The sequence below is a fragment of the Dipodomys spectabilis genome, unplaced genomic scaffold, assembly GCF_019054845.1.
Source record: "Dipodomys spectabilis isolate Male_0828 unplaced genomic scaffold, ASM1905484v1 ptg000215l, whole genome shotgun sequence".
Classification (NCBI taxonomy): Eukaryota; Metazoa; Chordata; class Mammalia; order Rodentia; family Heteromyidae; genus Dipodomys; species Dipodomys spectabilis.
In genome coordinates, this window is record NW_024870892.1 from 9,346,428 (window position 1) to 9,374,415 (window position 27,988).

At 50.6% G+C, this 27,988-nt stretch overlaps 1 protein-coding gene across 1 annotated transcript; it reads left to right on the forward strand.

Annotated features, from left to right (window-relative positions):
- Window positions 1-332: 332 nt before the first annotated feature.
- Atp8b3 (ATPase phospholipid transporting 8B3) lies at window positions 333-27,946 on the forward strand. Its single transcript, XM_042697010.1, has 29 exons — window positions 333-421; window positions 2,218-2,276; window positions 2,709-2,797; window positions 3,880-3,993; window positions 5,191-5,289; window positions 5,640-5,701; window positions 6,332-6,404; window positions 6,500-6,570; window positions 7,355-7,437; window positions 7,933-8,091; window positions 9,030-9,118; window positions 10,438-10,628; window positions 10,745-10,953; window positions 11,498-11,529; window positions 11,626-11,782; window positions 12,265-12,453; window positions 12,538-12,650; window positions 14,976-15,140; window positions 15,235-15,346; window positions 16,662-16,737; window positions 16,936-17,047; window positions 17,604-17,955; window positions 18,048-18,271; window positions 21,571-21,654; window positions 22,508-22,747; window positions 22,885-23,023; window positions 24,152-24,279; window positions 25,968-26,228; window positions 27,839-27,946. Exons 1-29 carry the CDS (start codon window positions 333-335, stop codon window positions 27,944-27,946), a joined length of 3,879 nt encoding a protein of 1,292 aa, XP_042552944.1.
- The last annotated feature ends 42 nt before the right edge of the window (window positions 27,947-27,988 follow it).

The window sequence follows — 27,988 nt, forward strand, 5'->3', positions numbered from 1 at the left end:
CCCCAAATAAACTTTTTTTGTGGGGGAGGGCTTCTGACCATCTGAGCAGCTTTTCCAACCCCAGGTCCCCCTCACTGGATCCTTGTGTATCCCCACCTCTCCTCCTTTCCTCTGCCTGAGCACCAGTCACCCCAGCCTCACGTGTCCTTATTTGGGAAATGGGCACTGGCTGGCTTAGAACCCCCAGAGGACCAGAGCTGGCCCAGAGCCAGGCCCTGCCTATCCTACCAGGCCCTGGGGACACAGATGAGTCATAGCTCTGGGGAGATTTGAGGTTCAGCAGATGAGCCAGACCGAGAGAGAAGTAGAGTAGAAAAGTGACCAGAGCCAGGATGGGGGACATCCCAGAGATAGGGAGTATCTCCAAGAGGCACAGGACCCAGCCTGGATGGACTAGAAAGTATGGAGTACAACCTGAAGGGTAAGCAAACACTGACCAGGCTGGTGGGAAGGATGACTCTGGTGGAGGAGGAACCCTAGAGCTGGGCGTGGAGGGAGGCGATGAAGGGGATCTTCCTCTGAGGTCCCCACTCTCAGGGGGATATTTTCTGTGGGCCCACCCCAATTCCCACTTGGGCCCAGCCTCATGGCTTCAGTCACCTCAACATTTCCTTCAGGCAGGACTCTGACCAACTAACTACCTTCAGGGTAGGACATAGACCAGACAAGAACCCATGAAGCTTCTTGGCCTTAAGGTGCTCTCAGTGGCCACCAGTGATTTGCACAGCTGGGGCCCAACCAGGCATCTGCACCTACGAGGGGCTCATTTAATACACAGAGATAAATGTTTGGAGAACCCAGGTTCTAGGCTCAGTGCCCACATCCTTGCATTCCCTGTGTACCTTCTACCTGTATTTCACAGACCTTCCTGTCCAGGCTGGCTTTGAACCACAATTCTTAGGTCTCAGCCTGGCCAGAGCTTGGCAAGGAAGGATCTATGAGCCTACTAATGAGGTAGGGGGTGGGGATCATTTGAGGAGCTTCTCCCATTTAAGGGTGATTTGTATGGCTTCATGGGGTTGGATCAAGCCCCCCCCTGGAGATTCCTGAATCTGTTAGTGGCTTGTTGTAAATCCCTGCTCCTCTGAGGGTGACTGTATCTGGCAGAATCTTCCTCCAGCAACTCTAAGCCCAGACCTCGTGGTGGACACTCTTGCTCTGATAAAGCCTATAACCTTAGGCCCTGTTTGGTCAGTCAGCACACATGGATTGAACTCTTAAATGGGACAGGAGAGTCAGTGAGATGACTGAAAGCGGTGATAGAGGTCATCAGTAAGAGGCAAGAGGGCTGGGCCATGGGCCATGGCTTAATGATGGTAGTGGGGGAGGTAAGACCAACCCAGAGTGGTGGATGAATCTGGAACTGCTTGGATCTGAGGTTGTTCCTGAGAGAACACTTAGCTAACGTCTGGGCTTTCATAGCCCAGGTAAAGACTGCAGATGGATACCCATGTCTGGTGGGAGATGACATTTATTATCTGTTTATTTAGCACCAGTACCAGGGCTTCCTCCTGCTTTATTTTTTGTTGTTGTTTGCTGGTCTTGAGTTTTGAACTCAGGACCTGGGCTCTGTCCCTGAGCCTCTCTGTGCTTAAGGCTAGCTCTCTTCCACTTGAGCCACAACACCATTTCAGGCCTTTTCTATTTGTGTGGCACTGAGGAATTGAACCCAGGGCTTCATGCATGCTAGACAATCACTCTTACCACTAAACCACATTCCCAGCCACTTGCTTTGTGTTTTTGCTCAAGGCTGGGCCTCTACCATTTGAGCCACAGCTGTACTTCTGGTTTTTTGGTAGCTAAATGGAGATTTAGTGTCTCACAGACTTTCCCATTGGGGCAGGCTTTGAACTACAATCCTCAGATCTTCGCCTCCTCAGTAGTCTCCTCGGGGGTGAGCCACAGGTACCCTACAGGTTCTGAGCTGCTTCTTTTTTTATTTTTGTCTGTCATGGGGTTTGAACTTTGAGTGTGAGAACTGTCCCTGAGCTCTTCAGCTCAAGGCTAGCACTCTACCACTTGAGCCGTAGCACTACTTCTGTGTATGTGGTACTGAGGAATCAAACCCAGGGTTTTATGCATGCTAGGCAAGCACTCTATCACTAGGCCACATTCCCAGCCCCTGTTCTGACTTTCTTAAAAGCAGACTAATGGATAACATCCAGCAAGGGCTGGGACTACAGTGTGACCTTGACGCTGAGTCTTCTCCCCCAACAGCCCCATCATCATAGACCCTGGTAATGACTGTGAAGATGTGGAAGACAATGAGAACACAGGTGCCATGCTGGATCAGGGTTGGGGGATGTGGAGGGAGGTGGGAAGAGAGGGGACAAAGTCAGGCACTATCAACCTTGTTTGGGGCTGTTGATTGGATTACAAACCCTCTTCTTGATGAAAGGAGGTTGCCCTAGCTGAGCATGATGCCAGGCCACAGTTTACCTGGTCTGTAAAATCAGTGGATGTCAGTGGTTCTCCCAATACCTGTTCTCTAGTGGAAGAGTCCTTGAGATCCATGTGTGCCAGTGCCTTTGGAGCACCGTGCAGGGACTGAGATGGGCCCCTAGCGTGGCCCTCACTCCCTCCTGTTTGTTGCTGAGCTCCTTGGACATCCCCAGCATCCAGCGCTCCTGGGGGCATATTAGTTATCCTCTAGGGCTTTGTTAGGGTGTTTGTCTGCTTTAGAAATGCTTAACTTTCTCCCACTGCAGCATTCACCTGGGAGGTGAAGGCCAACAACTGGGATGTTCACACCAAGTTCAAGGAGAAGTTCCTGTGCTGGCAGAAGAAAAAGTACAAGGTGGGCAGGGAGACTACCACCCTGATAGAGCCCAGGCTCCCTATTCAATAAGGTCTCTTTATCCCCTATCATCCTCTGGCGGGCTGCCAGGATCTCCCCATTGGGAGAGTTTGTTTTCAGACTAAGAGTCTTGCTTGTCACATTACTTGTGTGTGTGTGTGCGCGCGCACACACACGTGCATGCACGCACACACACATGTGCACACTCAGAGCCTGGGTACTGTCCTTGAGCTTTTTTCTTTTTGGTAATGGGGCTTGAATTCAAGGCCTGGGTGCTGTCTCTGAACTCTTCTGCTCCAGGGTAGCTCTCTACCACTTTGAGCCACAGCTCTACTTCCAGTTTTCTGGTAGTTAATTGGAGATAAGAGTCTCATGGCTTTCCTGCGTGGGCTGCTTTTGAATCACAGTCCTTGGATCTCAGCCTCCTGAGTAGCTAGGTTTGTAGATGTGAGCCACTGATGCGCGGCTGCTTGTTATTTTCATTGTGATCCTGAGAAAGCAGTGCTGTTCTTATCAAATCATGACTTTTCTTTTTAAACTTTACCCATGGGCATTAAAGTAAATTAATACACAACTCTACCAGCACACAGTGTCACAGTCCTCTCTAGAATCTCATGAGAGAGGAGTCTCACTTTTTTTTTTTTTTGTGCTGGTACTGAGGCTTGAACTCAGTGCCAGGGTACTATACCTTTGCTCAAAGCTGGTGCTCTACCACTTGAGCCAAAGCTCCACTTCCAGCTTTTTTTTTTGAGGGGGGATGTTCATTGGAGATAAGAGTCCCATGGACTTTCCTGCCCCAGTTTGCTTTGCATCTTGATCCTCATATCTTGGCCTCCTGAGCAGCTAGAATTACAGCTGTGAGCCACTGTGTCACTGTGTTCAGCTAGTCTTTCATTTTGGGCAATATTGTTGACACAATTTAATTAATGCTGACCCAGCAGACACTCTGGAAACACTGGTTCAGTGGATGCTCCCTTAATGCTGTCTGTGGCCACTCTGGCACGGCAGGGATGGGGTGACTGGCCCCAAGAACCCTTAGGCCTGGGGAGCACCCCATTCACTGACTGATGTTCTCCTCCTAGACCAACGCCATCCACACAGCCAAGTATAATTTCTTCTCCTTCCTGCCACTGAACTTGTATGAGCAGTTCCACCGCGTGTCCAACCTCTACTTCCTCCTCATCATTATCCTGCAGGTGAGGCAGGGTGCAGGGCTGCCTCCTCCAGGAAGTCCACCAGGGCACTCTGGCTGTTTACTGTATGATGAGCCAATTAATATCTGACTTCTCCCTCACACTGCCTTCCCGCTTCGGTGTGTGCCTGGCATACAGGAGGTAAAGCTGAATAGTGAAGGAGGAGAAGACAGCCACCTCCCTCCAGGTGGGATTGTCTTGGCCACACAACACCCGTAGCCTCTGTGCCCATGTGGCTGGCCTCAGACTGGGGGAGCCAGGAGTCCTGATGGTTTTTCAGAACCTACCAGGCCATATCCTGGCATCTGAACAGCAGGGACTCATGGTGTGTGTAGAGGGCAGTCATCTAGCCAGGACCCTGTCTTCCTCTCCTGGAGCCCCCTACCTGCTCAGCATTTTGATTCTGCCCTCTTTTATGGTTTTATTTTTATTTTTTGTCAGTACTGGGGCTTGAACTTAAGGGCTGGGTGCTGTCTCTGAACTTTTGTGCTCAAGGCTAGCAGTCTACCACTTTGAGTCACAGCATCACTTCTGGTTTTGGGGTAGAGATAAGAGTCTCATGGAGCCTGGTGCTGGTGACTCATGCCTGTGATCCTAGCTACTCAGGAGGCTGAGATCTGAGGATTGTGGTTCAAAGCCAACCTGGGCAAAAAGTCCTTGAGACTCTTATCTCTAATTAACCACCAGAAAACTGGAAGTGGCACTGTGGCTCAAGTGGTAGAGTGCTAGCCTTGAGCTGAAGAGCTGAGGGACAGTGACCAGGCTTAGAATTTCTTGACTGGGCTGTCTTTGAACCATGATCTCAGCTTCCTGAGTAGGTGGGATTAGAGTGCCTGGCCTTGGTTTTATTTGTTGTTTAGTGGTTGCCAGTAGAGTGTGTGTGTGTGTGTGTGTGTGTGTGTACATTGTCTTTTAGCTTTTTTTTGCTCAAGGCTGGGGCTTTACTGACCACTTGAGCCACACCCCCACTTCCGGCTTTTTGCTGGATAATTGATTCAGTCTACACAAGGTGCAGGAACCAATGGACTGGGTCTGGGAAGAGACTGTGTGGTCTGGGGTGCTTGGACGAGAGGACCACGATGGAACCCAGACCTGAAGAGTGGCCAGAGAAAGAGGGCTACAGGAGTAGGCGATAGAAGGAGAGTGGCCCGCAGGGCAGGAAGGCAGGAAGTGACTGACACAACCTTCCCAACACTGCAGGGCATCCCAGAGATCTCCACGCTGCCTTGGTTTACCCTCTTTGCACCATTAGTCTGCCTCGTCCTTATCCGGGCTACTCGAGACTTGGTGGATGATGTTGTAAGTTAGGGTGACACTGCGGATGTGAGATCATGGTGGGGGGGGGGGTCCAGAGTCCTGGTCCCACCACTGCTGGCCTTAATGTATTGGTCATGAGTCTGAGAATGATGGCCTTTGTGGCTATGTTGGGCTCTGCTATCCTTGTCCTGCATCCTGGTGTGCAGGATCCTCTGTCCTATCAGCCATCGGCTGTGGTGGCCCCCAGTGTTTGGCCTGGAAGCCTCATCCTGAGAACCCTGGACAGTGTTGGGTGGCTCTGGCTGGCAGGGGCTGGCCAGTTACCTGGGCAAGCAAGGTGGGGACAGTGGGAGGGGCAGGACCACCTCTCTGATCCCATCCTATTGGTCCAGGGGCGGCACAGGAGTGACCATGCCATCAACAACAGGCCATGCCAGATCCTGAGTGGAAAGAGGTGAGGCTGGAGGTGGCCATGGAGGACCATCCTGGACATGCTGGCCAGGATGTGGTCATAGTGAACAGGGTGCCAACAGAATGGTTGGTACCTTCTATGCTCCAGATCGAGTTCCAGGCCTGTATTTTTTTTTTTTTTTGCCAGTCCTGGAGCTTGAACTCTGGGCCTAGGTACTGTCCCCGGGCTCCTTTTGTTCAAGGCTAGCGCTCTACCCCTTGAGCCACAGAGCAAGCCACTTCTGGCTTTTTCTACAATTATTTGGAGATAGTCTCACAGACTTTTCTGCAGGGGCTGGCTTTGGACTGCAATCCTCAGATCTCAGCATCCTGAGTAGCTAGGATTACAGATGTGAGTCACTGCACCTGAAGGGCTTGCATTTATTAGGCACCTAATGTCTACCTGGCCACTGGGATCATGACAAAAAATATCAGTTACCTGGGCTCAGGGGAGGGCAAGGGAAGGCGGGGAAACACTTGGATAAGGGACCCTGGAAGTCACTGGGCAGAGAGAAGAAGAACTCATGGAAAGTGTCCTTGGGGAGGCAGCTGCTGAGCAGAGAGGGCCTTGCGCAGGGCTCAGAGACTGGGCCTGGGAAGGAGTCGGAGCCCTCTCACACCCCACTCCCTGCAGCTTCACTTGGAGAAAGTGGAAACACATACAAGTGGGAGACGTGGTGTGTCTGAGAAAGGACAGCATAGTACCGGTGAGTAAGTGTTACCTCCTGTAAGTGCTCTAGGAGAGGCTCCTCAGCCCATCCGCCATCCCCTACAGTCCTGTCTCCTTCCTGTCCCATACCAGGCCGACTTGCTCTTGCTAGCCAGCACAGAGCCCAGCAGCTTGTGCTACGTGGAGACAGCTGACATTGATGGGTGAGAAACCGTAATATCAGCAGGATGCAGTGGCTCACGCCTATAATTGGAGCTACTCAGGAAGCTGAGATCTGGGGGTCACAGTTCAAAGCCAGCTGGGGCAGGAGAGTCAGTGAGACCCTTCTGTCCAATTATCTACCAGAAAACCAGAAGTGAAGCTGTGGTTTAAGTGGTAGAGTGCTAGCCTTGAGCAAAAGAGCTCAGAGACAGCACCCAGGCCCTGAGTTCAGGCCTCATGACTGACCAAAAATAAAAATAAAAAGCTAAACATGGAGCTGTGGCTCAAATGGTAGAGAGCTGGCTTTGAGCATAAAAGCTCAGAGACAGTTACAGGCCCTGAGTTCAAGCCCCAGGATTGACACATGCACACACACACATCATCATCACATAAAAAAGAAAGAAAAGAAGCTGCAGCATCCCTAAGGGAAGCCAGAAAAACAGAAGAAAGACACCAATCAGCTGACTCCTGTCTCCAGCTTTCCCGTGAGCATTTATGTGGGCACAGAACAGGCTTTCCCAGCCAACAGGGGCATAAAATACAGGAGGCCCCACTCCAGAGGAGGAGATCTGCCTTTTGGCCACCACAGTATCTGCTAGCTTAGGCCCTGACCTGGGCCTTTTGTGCTGTATGATCTCTGGCAAATCCTTCTAGTCTACATCTGGAACAGGATAGAAGCACAGCAAATGTGTTCACTATCTCTGAGAGAAGGTGTGGCTCTTCACCCCAGGGTGTCAGCCATCTTTTCATCACCTTCTGTACTTTCCTGCCTTCCCTTGTTACCAGGGAGACCAACTTGAAGTTCAGACAGGCCTTGACAGTCACCCATCAAGAACTGACCAGTGCTACAAAGATGGCTTCCTTCCAGGGTGAGTGGGAAGAGAGAATCCTATGCACACATCTGGGCCTCTGCCCCTCCTATGGCTTTGATGGTGGTGGTAGGTGTTAAGTGGGGCCTAGTGCCCAGCCAGCATTGGGTGCATTTGCCACCCTGTAAGGTCTAGTAGCTTTTTCGTGCCCCATACATATGTGTGTGTGTGTGTGTGTGTGTGTGTGTGTGTGTATAAAACTGCTATTATAAAGGTAATGTACAGAAGGGTTACTGTTTCTTAAGTCAGGGATGTTGGGATATGTGTGCAAAGTCCATGAGGCCATGAAACAAGTCTTGGAGTGTTCTAGGGGAAACCAGGGTGTGCAATGCCCATAGGTACCCGAGGACACCCCAGGGTCTGTGAGAGTGATGGGAGCCAGACGGTGGTGGGAGCATTCCCCCTACTTCAGTTGGGAAGGCGTAGCAGAGTCTGTGGCTGGGATCAGGGGTGCAGGTTTACCACCTCACACTGCTGACTGCCATGTGTCCACAGGCACTGTGAGGTGTGAGGACCCAAACAGCCAGATGCACCAGTTTGTGGGGAGCTTGGAGTGGAACCACAGGAAATATCCCCTGGACATTGGGAACCTGCTCCTGCGTGGCAGCAAGATCCGCAACACTGACGCCTGCTATGGCCTGGTCATCTATGCTGGTACAGCAGCATGTGACAGCCAAGGGGGGGTTGAGTGCAAGGAACAGGGCTAGGCACGACCGTGATGGACCCGTGGAGAGATGTAGGCTCCTGCGGTTTGGCTTCTCCATAAGAAGGAGCATGGATTAGAAAATATGGAGTTCTGGGCTGGGAAGGTGGCTCCGTGGTAGAGCGCTTGCCTTGCATGCATGAGGCCCTGGGTTTGATTCCTCAGCACCACATAAGCAGAAAGAAAAAAGCCGGAAGTGGCGCTGTGGCTCAAGTGGTAGAGCGCTAGCCTTGAGCTGAAGAGTTGAGGGACAGCGCCCAGGCCCAGAGTTCAGGCTCCATGGCCAGACACCCCCCCCCCAAAAAAAAAGAAAATATGGAGCTCTCTCTGGGCTATGGCTTGTCAGCCTTCTCCCCTTTCAGGGTCTAGACCCTGAAGTTGGAAGGCTGCTGGATGATTGGGTGGATGGATGAATGGCTGGATGAATGATGAGTGGATGAGTGGATGGATGGAGGTGGGGAGAGTGAATGAATAGATGAGTGGGTACATAGGTGGATATGTGGTCAGAGTGTATGGAGGATGGATGGATGGATGGATGGATGGATGAGTGGTGGGTGAGTAGATGGGTGAGTGGACAGAAGAGGTGGGTGGAGGGCCAGAAAAGTGAGTGAATAAGTAGATGGGTGGGTAAATGAATGGATGTATGGATGGATAAGTGGATGAACTGCTGAAGGATGGCTATGTGGATGGGTGGGAGTGGATGGATGGGGGATGGAAAGTTGGATGGATAGGTAGATAGATGAATAAATGGATAGATGGATGTGGGATGGGTGGTTGGGTAGATGGATGGAGGGTAGATAGATGGTAATAGATGGTTAAGTGGATGGATGAATGGATGGGCAGACAGATGGATGGGGAATGGTTGGCTGGATGGCTATAAATCTTGCAGGTGTTGACACAAAGATCATGCAGAACTGTGGCAAGATCCACTTGAAGAGGACTAAGCTAGATCTCCTCATGAACAAGCTGGTGATCCTGGTGAGCTGACAACCAGAGCTTTTGTGGGGAGACATTGGGGAGTCTAGAGGAAGACCCCTATCCTACTGATAGAAACCTGGAGTTGCTATCTTCTGTTCCCTGGTTTCCTTCCTCATACAATGACCAGGTTTATCCCAAGAGCAAGTCTTTGTTGACAGAGAATCTTTGTTTCAGTAGTGTTTAAAAACAGCCAGGCACTGGTGGCTCATGCCTGTAATCCCAGCAACTCAGGAAGCTGAGATCTGAGGATCATAGTTCAAAGCCACCCCAGGTAGTAAAGTCTATGAGACTCTTCAATTAAGCACCAGAAAACTGGAAGTGGCACTGTGACTCAAGTGGTAGAGCACTCACATTGAGCTGAAGAGCTCAAGGACAGCAGGCCCAGAGTTCAAGACCCATGACCAACAACAACAACAAAAAAAAGTTAGCATGGGGCTATAGCTTAGTGGTTCTGTGTTTGCCTAGCATGTGAGAAGCTCTGGATTCTCTTCACAAAATTACCAGAAAAAAAAGTTTCATGAAGTAAAATTTGATTTAGACATTTTCCAAATCTATAAGAAAAAAGCCTCACCTATTACCTGCAATGAAAGGGAACCATCTATAAGTCTTTTCATAATTATCTTCATAATTTATTTTTGTGCTGATACTGAGACTTGAACTCAGGGCCTGAGCACTGTCCTTGAGCTTTTTTCACTCAAGGCTAGCATACTACCACTTGAACCACAGATCCACTGCTAGCTTTTTATTTGGTCAGTCATGGGGCTTGAACTCTGGGCCTGGGCACTGTCCCTCTGCTCATCAGCTTAAGGCTAGCACTCTACCACTTGAGCCACAGTGCCACTTCCAGCTTTTTCTGGTTATGGTACTAAGGAATGGAACCCAGGGCCTCATGCAGGCAAGGCAAGAACTCTACCACTGAGCCACCTTCCCAGCCCCACTTCCAGCTTTTTAGTGGTTGATTGGAGATAAGTTTCTCATAGATATTCCTGCCCTAGCTGGCTTTGATCCTCAGATATCAGCCTTCTTGAGTAGCTAGGATTACAGGCATGAGCCACCAGCACCTTTGTGATTTTTATGTGTCACTCTAGTAAAAAATAAATTAGCCACAAGATCCAGGCAAAAGCTCTGGGAGTATCCCCCCTCTGGTCCCTTCCTGAGCCATCTTTGTTCTCCACTATCTATTCCCATTCTCACGCCAGATCTGAGGATTATCTTCTCTCAAACTTTGTCCTTTTACATGTCCCCACTGACAAATCTCTGAGGTTCTTGGGGCCCTTTCAGGCTCTCCCATGCCTCCTTATCTCATGCCCACCTTCTAGATCTTTCTGTCTCTGGTGGCCATCTCCTTGGCCTTGACTCTGGGCTTCAGTTGCATGGTCAAAGACTTCAAATGGAAGCATCACTACCTGTCTGTCAAGCACACGAGGACGGAGATTCTGGAGTCCTTCTTGATCTTCTGGAGCTTCCTCATTCTGCTTAGCACCGTGGTGCCCATGTCTTTGTTTATCATGTGAGTCATGTGCTTGGCCAGGACTGTGCCCATTTCTCAGATGGGATAAATGGAGGCCTCCTGAGATGGTAGACAGGGCGGGACAGGTAGGAATATGACGGGCCATGAATTTGCAGAACGGAATTCATCTACCTGGGCCACAGCCTATTCATCAACTGGGATGCGGGGATGTACTACAAGCCGCTGGCCATGCCCGCCAAGGCCCGTAGCACCAGCCTCAACGACCAGCTGGGCCAAGTGCAATATATCTTCTCAGACAAGACGGGCACGCTCACACAGAATGTCCTGACCTTCAAAAAATGCTGTATCAACGGCCACATCTATGGTGGGGATGCCTGGCCCCCCTTCTGCTCTCCCCTACTCCTTTCTGTGGAGGGAGGGTCCCCCAATACCTGATTCAGGGGCTGGGTGCCCAAGATCAAGGGTTACAAGGGTCTTTAACTTCAACCGCAGATCAGGGCCATAGGGCTCCTGGCCATAGGGTTTGACTGGTGACGTTGGGTACCCCCTTGGAGGGAGGCTAAGCTTGGGGGGAGGGGGAACAGGCTGTGGGACCCTGAGTATGGGCTCCCAGGCAGCAAAATTCTGAAGAATTCTTTTTCTTTTTTTTTTTTTTTGGTGCCAGTCATGGGGCTTGAAACTCATGGCCTGGATTCAGTCCTTGAGCATTTTTGCACAAGGCTAGTGCTCTACCACTTGAGCACAGCTCCACTTCCAGCTTTTTGTTGGTTCATTGGAGCTAAGAGTCTCATAGGCTTTCCCTGCCTGGGCTGGCTTTGAACTGTGAACTTCAGATTTCAGCCTTCTTGAGTAGTAAGGATTACAGGCTGAGCCGTCAGTGCCCAGCTCTGAAATATTTGTTTTCTTAGGTCCAGATGATGAGGATGGGACCCTCTGTCAGGTAAGCCCTGGCCTTGCCCTTCTGGCAGGTAGGGGGATGGGCAGGGACCCACTTAGAAGCAACCTGTCCTGTCCCTGTCCACTGCCCCTCACCCAGGAGATGCCCTACATGTGGAATGAATTTGCAGATGGAAAACTCCTTTACTACAACAAGCAGCTACTACACACAGTGAGGCACAGACAGGATGGAGTGGTGCAGGAGTTCTGGCGCCTGCTCGCCATCTGCCACACGGTGATGGCCCAGGAAGAAGACAGTGAGTGCAGATCCAGCCTGTGATAACTCAGGCCTGGGGGACTCCCACCAAAGCCCTGACCCCAGCCCAGCCTCCTCCCAGGTTCTTGTTGTAGCCTGACTGTGCCCAGCACCTCATCCCAGGCTGCCCAAGCCATGCTGGCCTGGAGCCGAAAGAAGATGGCTCAGAGCTGTTCGCTTATGCCTGTTATCCTAGCTACACAGGGGGCAGAGATCTGAGGATCAAGGTTCAAAGCCAGCCCAAGCAGGAATGTCTGTGAGACTCTTAGCTCCGATTACTATTGAAAATGCTGGACGTGGAGCTGTGGCTCAAGTGATAAGAGTGCTAGCCTTGAGCAAAAAAATCTCAGGGACAGCATCCAACCCTGAGTTCAAGCCCCAGGAGAGGCATAAAAAGAAGTCTGTATCAGCAAGCAGGGAGGGAAAAAGGGGGTGAATTCTTGCTTCCTTCCCCACTTCCCTGCCTGTCTCTTCCCATGCCAGACCAATTGTTGTACCAGGCAGCTTCCCCTGATGAGGAGGTGCTGGTTACTGCGGCCAGGAACTTGGGCTACGTGTTCAGGTCCCGCACTCAGGACACTGTCACGGTGCTGGAGCTGGGAGAGGAGCGTGTCTACCAGGTGCTCGCCATGATGGACTTCACCAGCGATCGCAAGCGGATGTCTGTGCTGGGTGGGCACCACCACTCCCCACCCCCAGCTGGGAGGCCAGGCAGGGGAATGTGTGTGCCAGCCAAGTCTCTCTATCTTCCCACAGTCAGGAACCCCGAAGGTTCCATTTGCCTCTACACCAAGGGCGCCGACACTGTCATCTTGGAGCGCTTGTACAAGAGGGGTGAAATGGAGGAGACCACAGAGGAAATCTTGGCTGTGAGTCTTAGCTGGGAGAAAAGTTGCGGCTGCTGCTGCTGCTGCTGGTGTTTGTGTACAACAGGAAGAAGAAAGATAAATAGCACATATAAAGAATGGCAGTAGGCCCTTAGGGCAGCCGTGTACAGTTGGTCAGGTCCTGGGCTCTGTACAAAGCATTTCTTCCCTCCCACCTCCCATCTATCTGCAGAGGCTGGGTGGGGGCTGAACTCCAAGGTATACCTACTCAGAGAGGGCATCTTTCTCTAATTGCCTTGTGAGTCAGGCACTGGTGGCTCACACCTGTAATTCTAGCTACTCAGGAGGCTGAGATCTGAGGATCGCAGCCTGAAGTCAGCTGGGGCAGGAAAGTCCATGAGACTCTTATCTCCACCAGAAAACCGGAAGTGGCACTGTGCTCAAAGTGGTAGAGTGTTAACCTTGAGCAAAAGAGCTCAGGGACAGCATCCAGGCCCTCAGTTCAAGCCCCATGACCAACCAAAACAACAACAACACCAAAAACAACAAAAACCTTATGAGTGGATTGGGCCTTGTCTTTGGATATCTCCCCTCCCCCCACAACCACAGCGCAGTCTCCCAGCCAATCCTGGGTTCTAGGAGACACTCATCCCTTCCTTGCTCAGTCTTTCTTCTTTGCAGGTAAAGCTGAGATTCCTCAACTCAACATTTGCTTGTATGCTGGTCTTGAGGCTTGAACTCACAGCCTGGATGATATCCCCTGAGCTTCTTTTACCATTTGAGCTCCAGCTCCACTTCTAGTTGTTTTTTTTTTTCCCCTGGTCATGGGGCCTGAACTCTGGGCCTGGGCGCTGTCCCTCAGCCCTTTACCTCAAGGCTAGTGCTCTACCACTTGAGCCACAGCGCCACTTGCGGCTTTTCTGTTTATGTAGTACTGAGGAATTGAACCCAGGGTCTCATGCATGCAAGGCAAGCACTCTACCACTGAGACACCTTCCCAGTCCCACTTCTGGTTGTTTTGATAGTTAATTGGAGATCAGTGTCTCATGGACTTTCTTGCCTGGGCTGGCTTAGAACTGCAGTCCTCAGATCTCAGCCTGAGTATCTAGGATTATAAGCATGAGCCACAGTTCCTGAAGCTGAGCTCTTTCTGTCTCTTGTTAGCCTCTGTCCTTTGGCCTCTCCTTGGGGCCCCAGGATCCCAGTGACTAGCTTGCCATCCCCTGGGCCTAGGTGACCCCTTGGGACCTTGGCACAGTGCTTTTCTAGATGTCTTTGTAATTCACAGACTTTCGGTCCTCAAGGGCCAGCTACACCTTTCTGATGCCTTTCTGATCTCAGTCCCCTGCCATGGGGGCCACCCCTCCACCTCTTCCTTCTGGTCTAGTCTGCATCTACAGGGCTAGAGGCATCTATGTCTAGCCTGAGGAACGCCCCCCAAAATGTTTCACTGAGGGGTCTGCAGGGTGATCTGCTCTGCTTAGTGAGAAGCAGGTGTTTGGTTCTAGAATAAATACCCAGAGCCCAGGAGCTCAGCAAAATGCACAAACCACTCTATGGGATGAGTGGGGAAAGCGGCTCAAGGTATAGATGTACTTGAGGATCCTGGCACCGAAAGAGCCCTGCTGTCCAATCTGTGCTATTTCTTGTTCTCTGACCCCCATCAACACTAGAGAGGTGGTGCCCTGCTAGGGTGCTTGTATCTTGAAGTTTATCTCCTTGGAGATGAGTCCCATGGATGCCAGGTACCAGTGGCTCACGCAGTAATCCTTGATACTCAGGAGGCTGAGATCTGAAGATTGTGGTTCAAAGCCTGCCCGAGAAGGAAAGTTCATGAGACTCTTACTTCCAATTAAGCACCAAAACAGCTGGAGGTAGAGCTGTGGCTCAAGTGTACAGCAATGGTCTTCAGCACAAAAGCTCAGGGACAGCATCCAGGACCTGAGTTCAAGCCCAAGCACAGGCAAAATAAAAATAAATATATAAGTAAGTCTCATGGACTTTCCTGCCTAGTCTGGCTTTGAACTGTGATCCTCAGATCTCGCCTCCTGCATAGGTAAGATTTACAGGTGTGAGCTCCCAGCTCCCAGCTCAAAATAAATCTTTGAAAAGGGCTGGTAAAGTGGCACCACTGGCATCTGGTTTAGAGTACCAGTCTTCAGCAAAAGAGCTCGGAGACAGTGCCTAGGACCTGTGTTCCAGCCCCAAGACTGGCAACTAATAAAATAAAAATAAAGAAAAGCAAGGTATAGGGACTTGTTTCCTGCAGGTAGCCAGGTCCCAGAAAAGGCCTAGCAGCAACAGAGAGACTGAACAAGCAGGAGGGAAGACTAGCTGGAGTAGTGACAGTTCCACTCCCCCACCCAGGACTTTGCAGGGCAGACCTTGAGGACCCTGTGCCTGGCCTACAAGGAGGTGTCTGAGGAGGACTTTGAGGTATGGGAGAGCCAGCACCACAGAGCCTGCCTCCTGCTACAAAACCGGGCACAGGCCTTGTACCAGGTGTACGACAAGATGGAGCAGAACCTCCAGGTGCACAGATAGCCACAGGGACTGAGGGTGGGGCTTTAAACCTGATATTAGGGAGCTCAGTCCTAAGGCCTCCCCCCCCCCCCCCGCCCTGCAGCTGCTGGGAGCCACAGCCATTGAGGACAAGCTCCAGGATGGTGTTCCAGAAGCCATCAAGTGTCTTAAGAAAGCAAACGTGAAAGTGTGGATGCTCACAGGGGATAAGCAAGGTGGGTTTCCCAGTCCCCACTGCCCTTGTCCCAAGTCCCATTGACTATGTCTCCCATGTGTGTGGATCCAGCATTCCCCTTCAAAAGAGAGATAGAGGCCACTGAAAACCCTCAGTGAAAGCCGGGCGCCGGTGGCTCACGCCTATCATCCTAGCTACTCAGGAGGCTGAGATCTGAGGATCGTGGTTCTAAGCCAGCCCAGACAGGAAAGTCTGTGAGACATTTTTTTACAATTACCAAAAAGCCAGGATTGGAGCTGTGGCTCAAGTGCTAGAGCACTAGCCTTGTGTGAAAGCACACACACATAAAACACCCAAGCCTCAGTAACAATCAGGGTGCCTCCGGAGGATGCACAGTGTGCTGAGGGCTCAGAGAGTATTTTGTTTTTGGAGAAGCATTGCAAGATGGCCCTTTGCAACCTCCATGTGGGCAGTAGATCTAGCTGAGCTAAGTGTTCAAAATAGCTTGCCCGTTGGGTGCTGGTAGTGTACGCCTGTAATCCTAGCTACTCAGGAGGCTGAGATCTGAGGATCACGGTTCAAAGCCAGCCCAGGTAGGCAAATCCATGATACTCATATCTCGAATTAAAGCAAAAAGCTGGCAGTAGAGGTGTGGCTCAAATGGTAGAATGCCAACTCTGAGCAAAGGGAGAGTTTAAGACTGTACATTCAAAAATGCAAGAAGGGGCTGGGAATGTGGCTTACTGGTAGAGTGCTTGCTTCCCATGCATTCATGAAGCCCTGGGTTTGATTCCTCAGTACCACATAAACAGAAAAAGCCAGTAGTGGTGCTCTGGCTCAAGTGGTAGAGTGCTAGCCTTGAGCAAAAGAAGCTCAAGGACAGTGCCCGGGCCCCCGAGTTCAAGCCTCAGAACTGGGAAAAAAAAATACAAGAAGCAAAAATTTCAAGATCCTTCTGAAAAATACTAAAGCAGAAAAAAGGTTGAGAGTGCGGCACAGGTGGTAGAGAACCTGACTAGCTCAAACCCCAGTATACTTGGGGGGGGAGGGGGGAGGGGGAAGCATAGCAGAGCAGGTGGCAAGCTTTAGACATGACCTACCTGATGGACCAGCCCTCAAATCCACCTCCTCTGGAGTAGCCCAGCCTAGAGTAGCCTTTTCACTTTGAGCTGCCGACGATGTCTCAGGGCTAGCCCTCATTGGCCAGCCTGGTGATGTACTCTGTTCTGAATCAATCACCATGGTCAGGATCAAGGTGCCCTGCTATGATTGGCTGGTGGAGTGGGGTCTAGGTGGCAGAGTGGGTGTGGTCACCAGGCAGGGCTGGGAGGTCTCTGAGCAGGACTAATTTACAGAGACAGCTGTGAACACTGGCTTTGCCTGCCAGCTGCTGACGGAGAACACGCTCATTCTGGAGGACCAGGAGATAAAGTAAGTAGGCATAGGAATGTGCAAGGGACCTGGGGTGTCTATGGCCTGGAGGGCCATCTGAGCATCTTCAGTGTATTTTTGGATTTGCCTGGCTGGACTCTCAAGGTAGGGGTGAGTGCCACTCCAACCAAGTGGGAAACTGAGGCATGGGTGGGAGGGGAGAGGTGGGAATCATCTCTCACCCCTGCTATCCTACAGCTGCATCTTGGAGACCTACTGGGAGAGCAACAATAACCTTCTGTCCCTGGGGAGAAACTTGAAGTCCCTGCCTCAGATCAACATGGCCATGGTCATTAATGGGGACTTTCTGGTTAGTGTTGACTTGGAGCAGACAGTGGGGTCCTTGGTATAGAGGACAGGGTCTGGTCATGGGGGCCCTAAGCTTACCAGGGATGGGGGTATTGCTGCCATCTCAAATGAAAACTGCCAAGAGAAAGTCGGGTGCTGGTGGTTCATGCCAGTTATCCTAGCTACTCAGGAGATTGAGATCTGAGGATCACAGTTCAAAGCCAGTCTGGGAAGGGAAGTCTGTGAGACTCTTGTCTCCATTTAACTAGCAAAAAAAAAGCCAGAAGTAGAATTGTGGCTCAAGCAGTAGAGCACTAGCCTTGAATACAAAAGCTCAGGGACAGCATGCAGGCCCAGAGTTCAAGCCCCAGGACCAGCAAAAAAAAAAAAGCAAAGCAAAAGAAATGCCAAGAGATTGGACCCAGAGAAGCCAGTGCAAGGGAGAGACACAGTCAAGCCTCAAGCCCAGACAGAGGGTTAGTTACACAGGGTCTCAAGTCCCCAGGGAGGGATATTCAGTAAAGGAAATAAAGGGTGACACAGGCCAAATGATGCAGCCCCTTCTCCCCGCTATCTAGGACCAGCTGCTTCTGTCGTGGCACAAGGAGCCCCAGGCCCTGGTCCAAAACGTGATGGACAAGACTTGGCAGGAACCTGGCCAGATGAGGAGGGACTCCCGACAGGCTGTGGGGCTCTCCAGGATGTGGCAGAATTCCAGATTCCCACTGGCGCTGGCCTCCCATACCCAAGAGAGTCCCAAGGTACGAAGGGAGCGGGCCTTCGTGGACCTGGCCTCCAGGTGCCAGGTGGTCATCTGCTGCCGTGTGACACCCAGGCAGAAGGCTCAGATTGTGGCACTGGTGAAGAAATACCGGCAAGCAGTCACGCTGGCCATTGGAGACGGGGCCAATGACGTCAACATGATCAAAAGTGGGTGGCGATGGGCTCCAGGTGTGGGGAGGAGGCTGCGGGCAGCCAGCCCCGGTGGCCCAGAGGTCAACAGGCTGTGCTGTCCCCTGCAGCTGCTGACATCGGTGTAGGGCTGGCGGGTCAGGAGGGTATGCAGGCAGTGCAGAATAGTGACTACGTGCTGGCCCAGTTCTGCTTCCTGAAGCAGCTCCTGCTGGTTCACGGACGTCTCTCCTACATGCGAATCTCCAAGTTCCTCCGCTTCTTCTTCTACAAAACAACAGCCTGCATGATGGGCCACATTTGGTTCTCCTTCTACAATGGCTTCACTGCCCAGGTGAGTGATGCCGGTGAGAACAGCCCTCCGGGCTGCCTGGTCTCTCCCATAGCTACTAGTCCCAATCATGGGTACACTCAAAACTCCAGGGTTGGGCTGGGAAGGTGGCTCAGTGGTAGAGCACTTGCCTTGCATGCTCGAGGCCCTGGGTTCGATTCCTCAGCACCACATAAGCAAAAAGAAAAAAGCTGGAAGTGGCGCTGTGGCTCAAGTGGTAGAGTGCTAGCCTTGAGCTGAAGAGCTGAGGGACAGCGCTCAGGCCCAGAGTTCCGGCCCCACAACTGGACCCCCCCCCAAAAAAAACTCCAGGGTCCAGCTGAGCGTGGTGGTGCAAGCCTATAATCCCTGAACTCTAGAGGTAGAAGCAAGAAGATGGGGAGTTCGAGGCCAGCCTGGGCTATATATAAAAAATTGTCTAGGAATTTTATTTTAATTTTAACTTTTTTAAAATTTGTTTTTATTTTTAACTTATTTTACATTTATCGGTGCCAGGACTGTTCCAGAGCTTTTTTTTGCTCAAAGGTTGGTGCTCTACCACTTGAGCCACAGTTCTACTTCCAGCACTTCGGCGGTTAATTGGAGATAAGAGTCTCAAGGACTTTCCTGCCAGGGCTGACTTCAAACCATAATCCTCAGATCTCAGCCTCTTGAGTAGTTAGGATTATAGGTGTGAGCCAGTAGCACCTGGCATTAATCAGTTTTAGTTTATTTAGGCATAACTAGGGGTTGAACTCAGAGCCTTGCTTTTGCTAGGCAGGTGCTCTACCATTTTAGCTATACCCTCAGCCCTTTCATACTTCAGCATCTTTTGGATAGGATCTTTGCCCTGGCCTCTGACCAAGATCCTCTTATTTATTTATTTATTTTTAATTGTGAAAATACTGTACAGAGGGGTTACAATTACATGGGCAAGATAATGAGTACATTTCTTATCAAGCATTGTAGCCTCCTCCTTTGTTTCCCTTTCCCATCCCTTCCTACCCCCGCCCCCCCACCACCAAGATCCTCTTATCTATGTCTCTCCTGTAGCTGAGATTAAAGGTGCATACACCCCGGTTGGAGTGTGTTACAATCTAACTTTCTGCTTGAGCTGGCATTGCACTGTGACTCTTAAAATCCCTGCCCACCGGCTAGCTGGGATTATCAGTAGGAGCCACCATGCATGGCCTTATATATTCCAGTCTTGGGGCTTGAACTCAGGGCCTGGGTGCTATCCCTGAGCTTCTTTTGCTCAAGGCTAGCACTCTACCACTTGAGCCACAGAACCACTTCCAACTTTTTCTGTTTATGTGGTACTGAGGAATCAAACAGGAATTCATGCATGCTAGATAAGCACTCTACTACTAAGCCACATTCCCAGTCCGGATTTATATATTTTTATTTTAACTTTTCTATTCTATATAGTTAGCTAGTACCTGCATTTGAACTTAGGGCCTCATGCTTGCTCAGCTTGCCTGCTTGACTGGTGCTCTGTCACTTGTGCCATGCCTTCAAGCTCCAAATTTTTGCTGATTATTTTGGAGATGGAGTCTTAGGAGTTTTTCCTCCGTGGTCTGACTTTGGACTATAACCCTATGTATCTCAGCCTCCTGACAGCAAGGATTACAGGTGTGAGCCAGTGACACATAGCTTACCTATCTTTATCGCCTACCTTCTGCAACAGAATCTTTTTGTTGTTGTTGTTGTTGGTTGTGGGGCCTGAGCTCTGGGCCTGGGCACTGTCCCTCAGCTCTTTACTTCAAGGCTAGCACTCTACCACTTGACCTACAGCACCACTTCTGGTTTTTTCTGCTTATGTAGTGCTGAGGAATCAAACCCAAGGCCTCATGCATGCAAGGCAAGCACTCTACCACTGAGCCACCTTCCCAGCCCCTGCAACAGATTATTTATCTATTGCCCCTATCTTATCCATTTACCCTCTATATTTATCAGTATTCTCTAAAACTGTGTGTCACTTGCCTATCTCTACCTTCAAATACCACCTCTCACTGAGCATAAGTTAGAACCTGTGAGTAGTCTCCAGCACACAGCTTGCTCAGCCCTTACCTTGCTGGCCCCTCATGGCTTCTTCTCCTCCCCTTAGCCTTTTACCTATTACTTCGAAGGCACGTGAAATGGTTTGGGGTTGAAACACTCAGCTGAAGTGAATTCAGATTCTGCAGGAGTGGGGCGCTGGGGGCTCACACCTGTAATCCTAGCTACTCAGGAGACTGAGCTCTGAGGATCGTGGTTCAAACCTGCCTGGGCAGGAAAATCCATGAGATTTTTCTTTTCTTTTTTTTTTTTTTTTTTTTTTGGGTCCGGTCGTGGGGCCTGAACTCTGGGCCTGGGCGCTGCCCCTCAGCTCTTCAGCTCAAGGCTAGCACTCTACCACTTGAGCCACAGCGCCACTTCCGGCTTTTTCTCTTATGTGGTGCTGAGGAATCGAACCCAGGGCCTCGAGCATGCAAGGCAAGTGCTCTACCACTGAGCCACCTTCCCAGCCCCATCCATGAGATTTTTTATCTCTAACTACCCAAAAGCCAGAAGTGAAGCTGTGACTCAAGTGGCAGAGGGCCAGCTTTGAGCAAAAAAAGCCAAAGGAAAGCTTGAGGCCCTGAATTCAAGCTCCACTACCAGTGCACACGCGAAAGCCCCGAGCAACAATAGTAACAACAACAAAAAACATTCTGGAGGAAAGCTGAGCCAGACGCCAGTCTCTCCTAGCTCTCGACTCACCAGAAGTTCCCTAAGTCTAGGCTAATGAGACGCTGGAAAGACTTGGAAGCACATTCTCCTTTTTTGTTTTTATTTCTGGTGCCGACCATGGGCCTTGAATTTAGAGCATTGTCCTGAGCGCTGTCCCTGAGCTTTTTCACTCAAGTCTAGTGCTCTACCACTTTACCACTTCAGTTTTCTGGTTTCTGGTGGTTAATTGGAGACAAGAGTCTCTCAGATTTTCCTGCCCAGGCTGGCTTTGCATCTTGATCCTCAGAGCTCAGTTTCCTGAGTAGCTAGGATGACAGGCGTGAGCCATGGTGCCGGCCTACATGCTGTTCTTGATCCAGTCATCTACTTACTGCCCAGTTAGAGGACGCGTTTTCTCAAAAGCTTAGAGTTCTCTTCTGTCCCCTGCTTATCCTCTTCTAGCCCTTATCAGCTCCACTTAGCCCAGCATGGACTTAGCTTAGCCTTGGTCATTTCAGCAACTCCTAGCCCTTCTGGGACTCCTCCCTCCAGCTGGTGGCCAGCTGGGCAGGGTCCCTGGGCCCCTGGCCTTCAAGCCTCTGGCCATCTTTATGTCCTGACTCTGTGCACAGCCCCTGTACGAAGGCTGGTTCCTGGCTCTCTTCAACCTGCTCTACACCATCCTCCTGGTCTTCTACATTGGGCTTTTTGAGAAGGTGAGCAGGGGTGAGGTCTGGCTTCCGCCATGGTGGTATGGGGTGCAGGGAAGCCTGGCCCAGGAACAATCTCTGTGCCCTTACTTGATATCTGCTCTCACTGAGCTCTGACTCAGATGGAGTGTCAGAGGGACTATCATAAGCTGAGTGCTGGTGGCTCATACCTGTAATCCTAGCTACTCAAGAGGCTGAGATCTGAGGATCCAACTTCAAAGCCAGCCTGGGCAGAAAAACCAGAACTTTTTTTTGGTGGGGGGGGGTCAGTTGTGGGGCTTGAATTCTGGGCCTGGACACCTTCCCTCAGCTCTTCAGCTCAAGGCGAGCGCTCTACCACTTGAGACACAGCACCACTTCTGGTTTTTTGGTGCTTAATTGGAGATAAGAGTCTCATGGGGACTTTCCTGTCCAGGCTGGCTTTGAACTGCCATCTTCAGATCTCAGCCTCCTGAGTAGGTAGGATTACAGGTGTGAGCTACCAGTGCCCAGCTTAAATCAGAACTTGTTTTTGGTGCTAGTCCTGGGGCTTGAACTCAAGGCCTGGGCACTGTCCTTTTGTGCTCAAGGCTGGTGCTTTACCACTTGAGCCACAGATCAACGTCTAACTTTTTTAGGGGGGTAGATTGGAGATAAGAGTATCATGAACATTACTTCCTGGGCTGACTTTGAACTACAGTCCTCAGATCTCAGCCTCCTGAGTAGCTGGGGTTACAGATGTGAGCCATCGCCTCTTGGCAACATCTTTGATTTAATTCACTGCAACTCATGCCACCTTGTGCTACAAAGGTGGCCAGATCCCTTTAGGGGTCCCTCCCATTCCCTGTCCTGTCCCAAGAGCCTGCTGACTCTTTTCTAGGATGTGAGTGCTGAGCAGAGCCTGGAGATGCCCCGGCTGTATATGGCTGGCCAGAGAGAGGAACTTTTCAACTACCGGATCTTCTTCCAAGCCCTTGCCCATGGCACGGTCACCTCCCTGATCAACTTCTTCATGACACTGTGGATCAGCCGAGACACAGCAGGGCCTGCCAACCTTGGTGACTACCAGTCCTTCGCGGTGATTGTGGCCATCTCAGGCTTGCTGTCTGTTATCATGGAGGTAGGGCCATAACCTCATCTCCCCGTGTCCAGGGACCATGGAGGCCACCCAGGTGACCTTCCTGGACCCTAGAACTCGATGTCCTGACCCAGATAATCCTCCAACCCTGGCTGTTCCTTTCCCCCTTTCCTGTCTAGGCCATCCTGGTCATCAAATACTGGAGCATTCTGTGTGTCCTGGCTGTTTTCCTCAGCCTTGGCTTCTACGCAATTATGACATTTTTCACCCAGAGCTTGTGGCTGTACAGGATCTCTCCATCAACGTTCCCATTTCTCTGTGAGCCCCACTGGGAGGTCTTGACACAGGCAACACAGGCATCCCTGACACATCAGCAGGGACAGTGGGGGGGCGGGGAGAGGCAGGGAAAGGTGTCGGGAGTGGCCTCCAGGGACCCCAAAACAGCCATATGCAAAGCCTGGACTTTGGTGGTTCATGTCTATAATCCTAGCAATTCAGGAGGCTAAGATCTAAAGGATAGTAGTTCAAAGCCAGCTCAGGCAGGAAAGTCTGTGATACTCCAATTAAATAACAAAAAACCAGAAGTAGAGTCGTGGCTCAAGTGATAGAGCACTAGCCTTGTGCTAAAAAGCTCAGGGACAGGGGCTGGGAAGGTGGCTCAGTGGTAGAGTACTTGCCTCTCATGCACGAGGTCCTGGGTTTGATTCCTCAGTACCACATAAGCAGAAAAAGCCAGAAGTGGCGCTGTGGCTCAAGTGGTAGAGACCTAGCCTTGAGCTAAAGAACTGAGGGACAGCGTCCAGGCCCAGAGTTCAGGCCCCACGACCAACCAAACAAAAAGCGCAGGCACAATACCTAGGCCCTGAGTTTAAGCCCCAGGAATGGAAAGAAAGAAAGAAAGAAAGAAAGAAAGAAAGAAGCTGGCGCTGGTGGCTCATGCCTGTAATCCTAGCTACTCAGGAGGCTGAGATCTGAGGACCTCGGTTCAAAGCCAGCCTGGGCAGGAAAGTCCATGAAACTCATATCTCCAACTAACCACCAGAAAACCATATCTCCAACTAACCACCAGAAAACCGGAAGTGGTGCTGTAGCTCAAGTGGTAGAGCGCTCGCCTTGAGCTGAAGAGCTGACGGACAGAGCTCAGGACCAGAGTTCAAGCCCCACGATTGACAAAAAAAAAAAAAAAATCAGAAATGGAGCTGTGGCTCAACATGGTAAAGAGCTAGCCTGAACAAAAGAGCTCAAGGCAGCACCCAAACCCTGATTTCGAGCCCCATAACCATCAAAACAAAAAACAAAGCAAGAATTAGAAGAAAAAGCCATGCAGGTGGCTCACAGCCACCCAGCAAGTCCTGAGGAAGGGGATGCTGTTTGGTGGTGGTCTGGAGACATGGGGGGGGGGGGGAGGAAGCAAGGTCTCTGTTATGTTCCTCATCCTCTTCTCAGATGCTGACTACACTGTGCTGACCCAGCCGTCCAATCTGCTGGTGATCCTGCTGAACATGGCCACGACCACATTACCCATCCTGGCCTTCCGCGTCATCCACCAGCATTTCAGGGAGCTGCGCCCCAAGGTGAAGCATGGCTGGAGGGCCTTGAGCCTTCCTGGGACCCCATCAGCTCCTCCTTGCTCTCCCTTTGAGAGGGGTGGACATGGAACCCCAGGGGTTCCCTGTGCTCTCAGAGGGGTACACTCCCTAAAGGAAGACCACACATCCTGGTAGAGGAGAGCCAACCTGCATGCACTGGCTGGTATTAGTTCCCCAAGTATTATAGGGTTTAAGTGGCTGAACCAACCTTGAAATGCTCTAGGGAAAGGGGGGCATTTGGGAGCACATAGAAATATCCTAAGCAGGGGTTGGGAATGTGTCCTAGTGGTAGAGTGCTTGCCTTACATGCATGAAGCCCTGGGTTCGATTCTTCAGTACCACATAAACAGAAAAAGCCAGTAGTGGCGCTGTGGCTCAAGTGGTAGAGTGTTAGCCTTGAGCAAAAGAAGCTTAGGGACAGTGCCCAGGCCCTGAGTTCAAGCCCCAGGATTGACAAAAAATAAATAAAAATCCTAAGCAACCACAGGTGGAGAAATGAGCATCCAGTGTGGTTTCCAAATAGATTGAATGTTTGGGGGGGACAGAGTTTCAGTTTAGGGAGGTGAGAATGTTCTGGAATTGGGTGGTGGTGATGGCTGCACAGTTATGTGAATGTGCTTAATGACATTGGACAGTGCCCTTCACCAGGACTTAGAAGGTGAGTTTTAGCTCATGCTTTTCAAACTTTATTGAGAAAGCATCTTACTTGTAGTCCAGGATGGCCTCCAACAAATGATCTTTTTGCTTCTCCCTCCTAAATGTTACAGGGACCACTGTGTCTAGACATCATGTGTGTTTTATCACAATGAAAAAAGAAAGTACTGGGCTTAGAATGGGCTCAGTGGCAGAGTGCTTGCCTAGCATGTATGAAACCCTGGGTTTGATTGCTCAGTACCACATACACAGAAAAAGCCAAGTGGTAGAGTGCTAGCCTTGAGCAAAAGAGGGTTAAGGGCAGTGCCCATGGCCTGAGTTCAAGTCCCAGGACTGGCAAAGAAAAAAGAAAGAAAAAGAAAAGGAAAGAAAAGAAAGAAAGAGAGAGAGAAAGGAAGGAAGGAAGGAAGGAAGGAAGGAAGGAAGAAAGAAAGAAAGAAAGAAAGAAAGAAAGAAAGAAAGAAAGAAAGAAAGAAAGAAAGAAAAAAGAAATACTAGTCAGGTGCCCGTGGCTCATGCTTGTAATCCTAGCTACACTGGAGGCTGAGATCTGAGGATCACAGTTCGAAGCTAGCACAGGCAGGAAAGTCTGTGAGACTCATATCCCTTTAACCACCAGAAACCAGAAGTGGTGCTGTGGCTCAAAGTGGTAAAGTGAAAAAGCTCAGGGACAGTACCCAGGTCCTGACTGACCAAAAAAAAAAAAAAAAAAAATACACGTGTAACAAAAACATAATTCACCCCCCCCCCCCCAAAAAAAAAAATTCGCTCTGGGAAAGATTCTGATTGGCTGCTCAAGAGTTCAGTCCCAGGTGAGAATGCGGATGGGCTATTCTAGAATGAAGTCCCAGGGAAGGACTCTGCCAGATCCAAGTCAAATTCCAGGGCGGATTCTAGTTGACACACCTTGAAACCTGAAGCAGGTGGCCAGTGCCCGAGGGCTCTGGAGGTTCCTTACTCGGAGGCCAGTGACTAGAGTCACGCCGGAGCCTGATACCCTCGTCCCGCTGTGCTTTCAGGAAGAGGAAGCCCCGAAGGATGAGATCTTCACCGTGGAACGCATGCTTCATTTGCGCCGGGAGGCTCCCACTCGGCGTTCCAGCTACGCCTTCTCCCACCGTGAGGGCTACGCAGACCTCATCACGCGGGGTGCGATCCTGAAGAAGTCTCCCAAGGTCCACAGACATTCCCCGGTCCCATCTGATGAAGAACAGCAGCCACCCAGCAACACTAGGAAGACATCTTTCTTGGTGAAGAAGATTCATCAGTGCCAGGGAAAGGCAACTTCAGTCAGGAGCTTGTCATTAATTGTAGGAAGACAGTCTACTCTTCCCTCAGAAACCCAACCCACTGTCACCACAAGATGGTCTACCACCGTGAGCAGACAATCTAGATCTTTCCAGGATAAGACATTGTCACTCCAGGCAAGCCAGCGATCACCTTCTAAGGACCCGTCTCAGCTCTTTGCCACCCAGTCATGGCATTCCTGCCAGACCTTTGCTGATAGGAGACTTTGGAGAGGTCATCATCATTCTGCAGAAGAGCTGCAAAAGGATCTCAACCCCCAAAGGAAGAAAGAGCCACTTCCCAAATTGGCCCACACATCACCGGCAGAGACCCAGATGCCAGATTTTAGTCATCGATGAATGAGCATCCATAGAGATAGAGCTCTGGCCCTCAGAGGGGCAGCCAATGCCCTTTGAGGACCATTTTCTACCGGACTTGGCGGTGCAGCCACCTCTACCCCCAGGAGAGAAGTCATTGACTTGTAAAAGCCTATCAGTGAACAGGAGACCTTTCTCCAAAGGTGAGGTCTCTACTTCTTGCTTTTTCCTAACAAATCAGAGTCCATCCGACCCCAGGGAGAGCATTTTGGGGCTCAATCCCACACGTTGGGCTTTCCTACTCTTCTTTTGTCCAAGCCACATAGAGGATTCCTGGTTTTTTAAAAAGTAAAAACAGCCAGGTTTTTTTTTTTACTGTAAAACACCTACTACTCAAGAAGCTGAGATCTGAGGATGGAAGTTCAAAGCCAGCCCAGGCAGGAAAATCTATGAGAGTTTTAACTTTAACCAGCAAAAGGCCAGAAGTAGAAGCCAGGCACTGGTGGCTCATACCTATAGTCCTAGCTACTCAGGAAGCCCAGATCTGAGAGTCACTGTTTGATGCCCAGGCAAGAAATCCGAGACTCTTATCTCCAATATATTATTTAAAAAAAAAAAAAAGCTGGAAGTGGTGCTGTGGCTCAAGTGGCAGAGCGTTTGCCTTGAGCTAAAGAGCTGAGGGACAGTGCCCAGGCCCAGAGTTCAAGCCCCACGACTGACCAAAAAAGGCAGGGCTAGGAAAGTGGCTCAGTGGTAGAGTGCTTGCCTTGCATGCTTGAAGCCCTGGGTTCAATTCCTCAGCACCACATAAGCAGAAAAAAAAAAGCTGGAAGTGGCACTGTGGCTCAAGTGGTAGAGCGCTAGCCTTGAGCTGAAGAGCTGAGGGACAGTGCCCAGGCCCAGAGTTCAGGCCCCACAACAGGACCCAGAAAAAAGAAGGCAGAAGTAGAGACACGGCTCAAGTAGCAAAACACCAGCCTTGTTTGGAAAAAGCACAAGACCCTGAATTCAAGTCCCAGTACACACACACACACACACACACACACACACACACACACACACACACACACACACACACTCAGAGTCAAGAGTCAAGAGTCAAAATACTGACCTCTGGTGGTAGGTAGAGATTGCTTCCTTTCCATTCTGGAGAAGACAGTGCCAGCAGGAGAGAGCAGAGCAGGTTCTACCTAACAACCTGGACATCCTCCACCAGCCCCTACCGACAAATTACACGAGTTCCAAATCTAACCTCTTCTGGCCACTTTCTCCCCTCTGCTTCCCAGCTTTGGGCAGTTAGAACAATGGACAGTGATGGCTCCCATGTAGGTCCTGACAAGGTCTGCATGGAAGGGGCCTATCTGGCCCAGAGGCTCCAAGCTTCTGATTCTTAAATGATAAAGCAGGGAGAAACAGGGTCCCTCTTTCCTTCACGC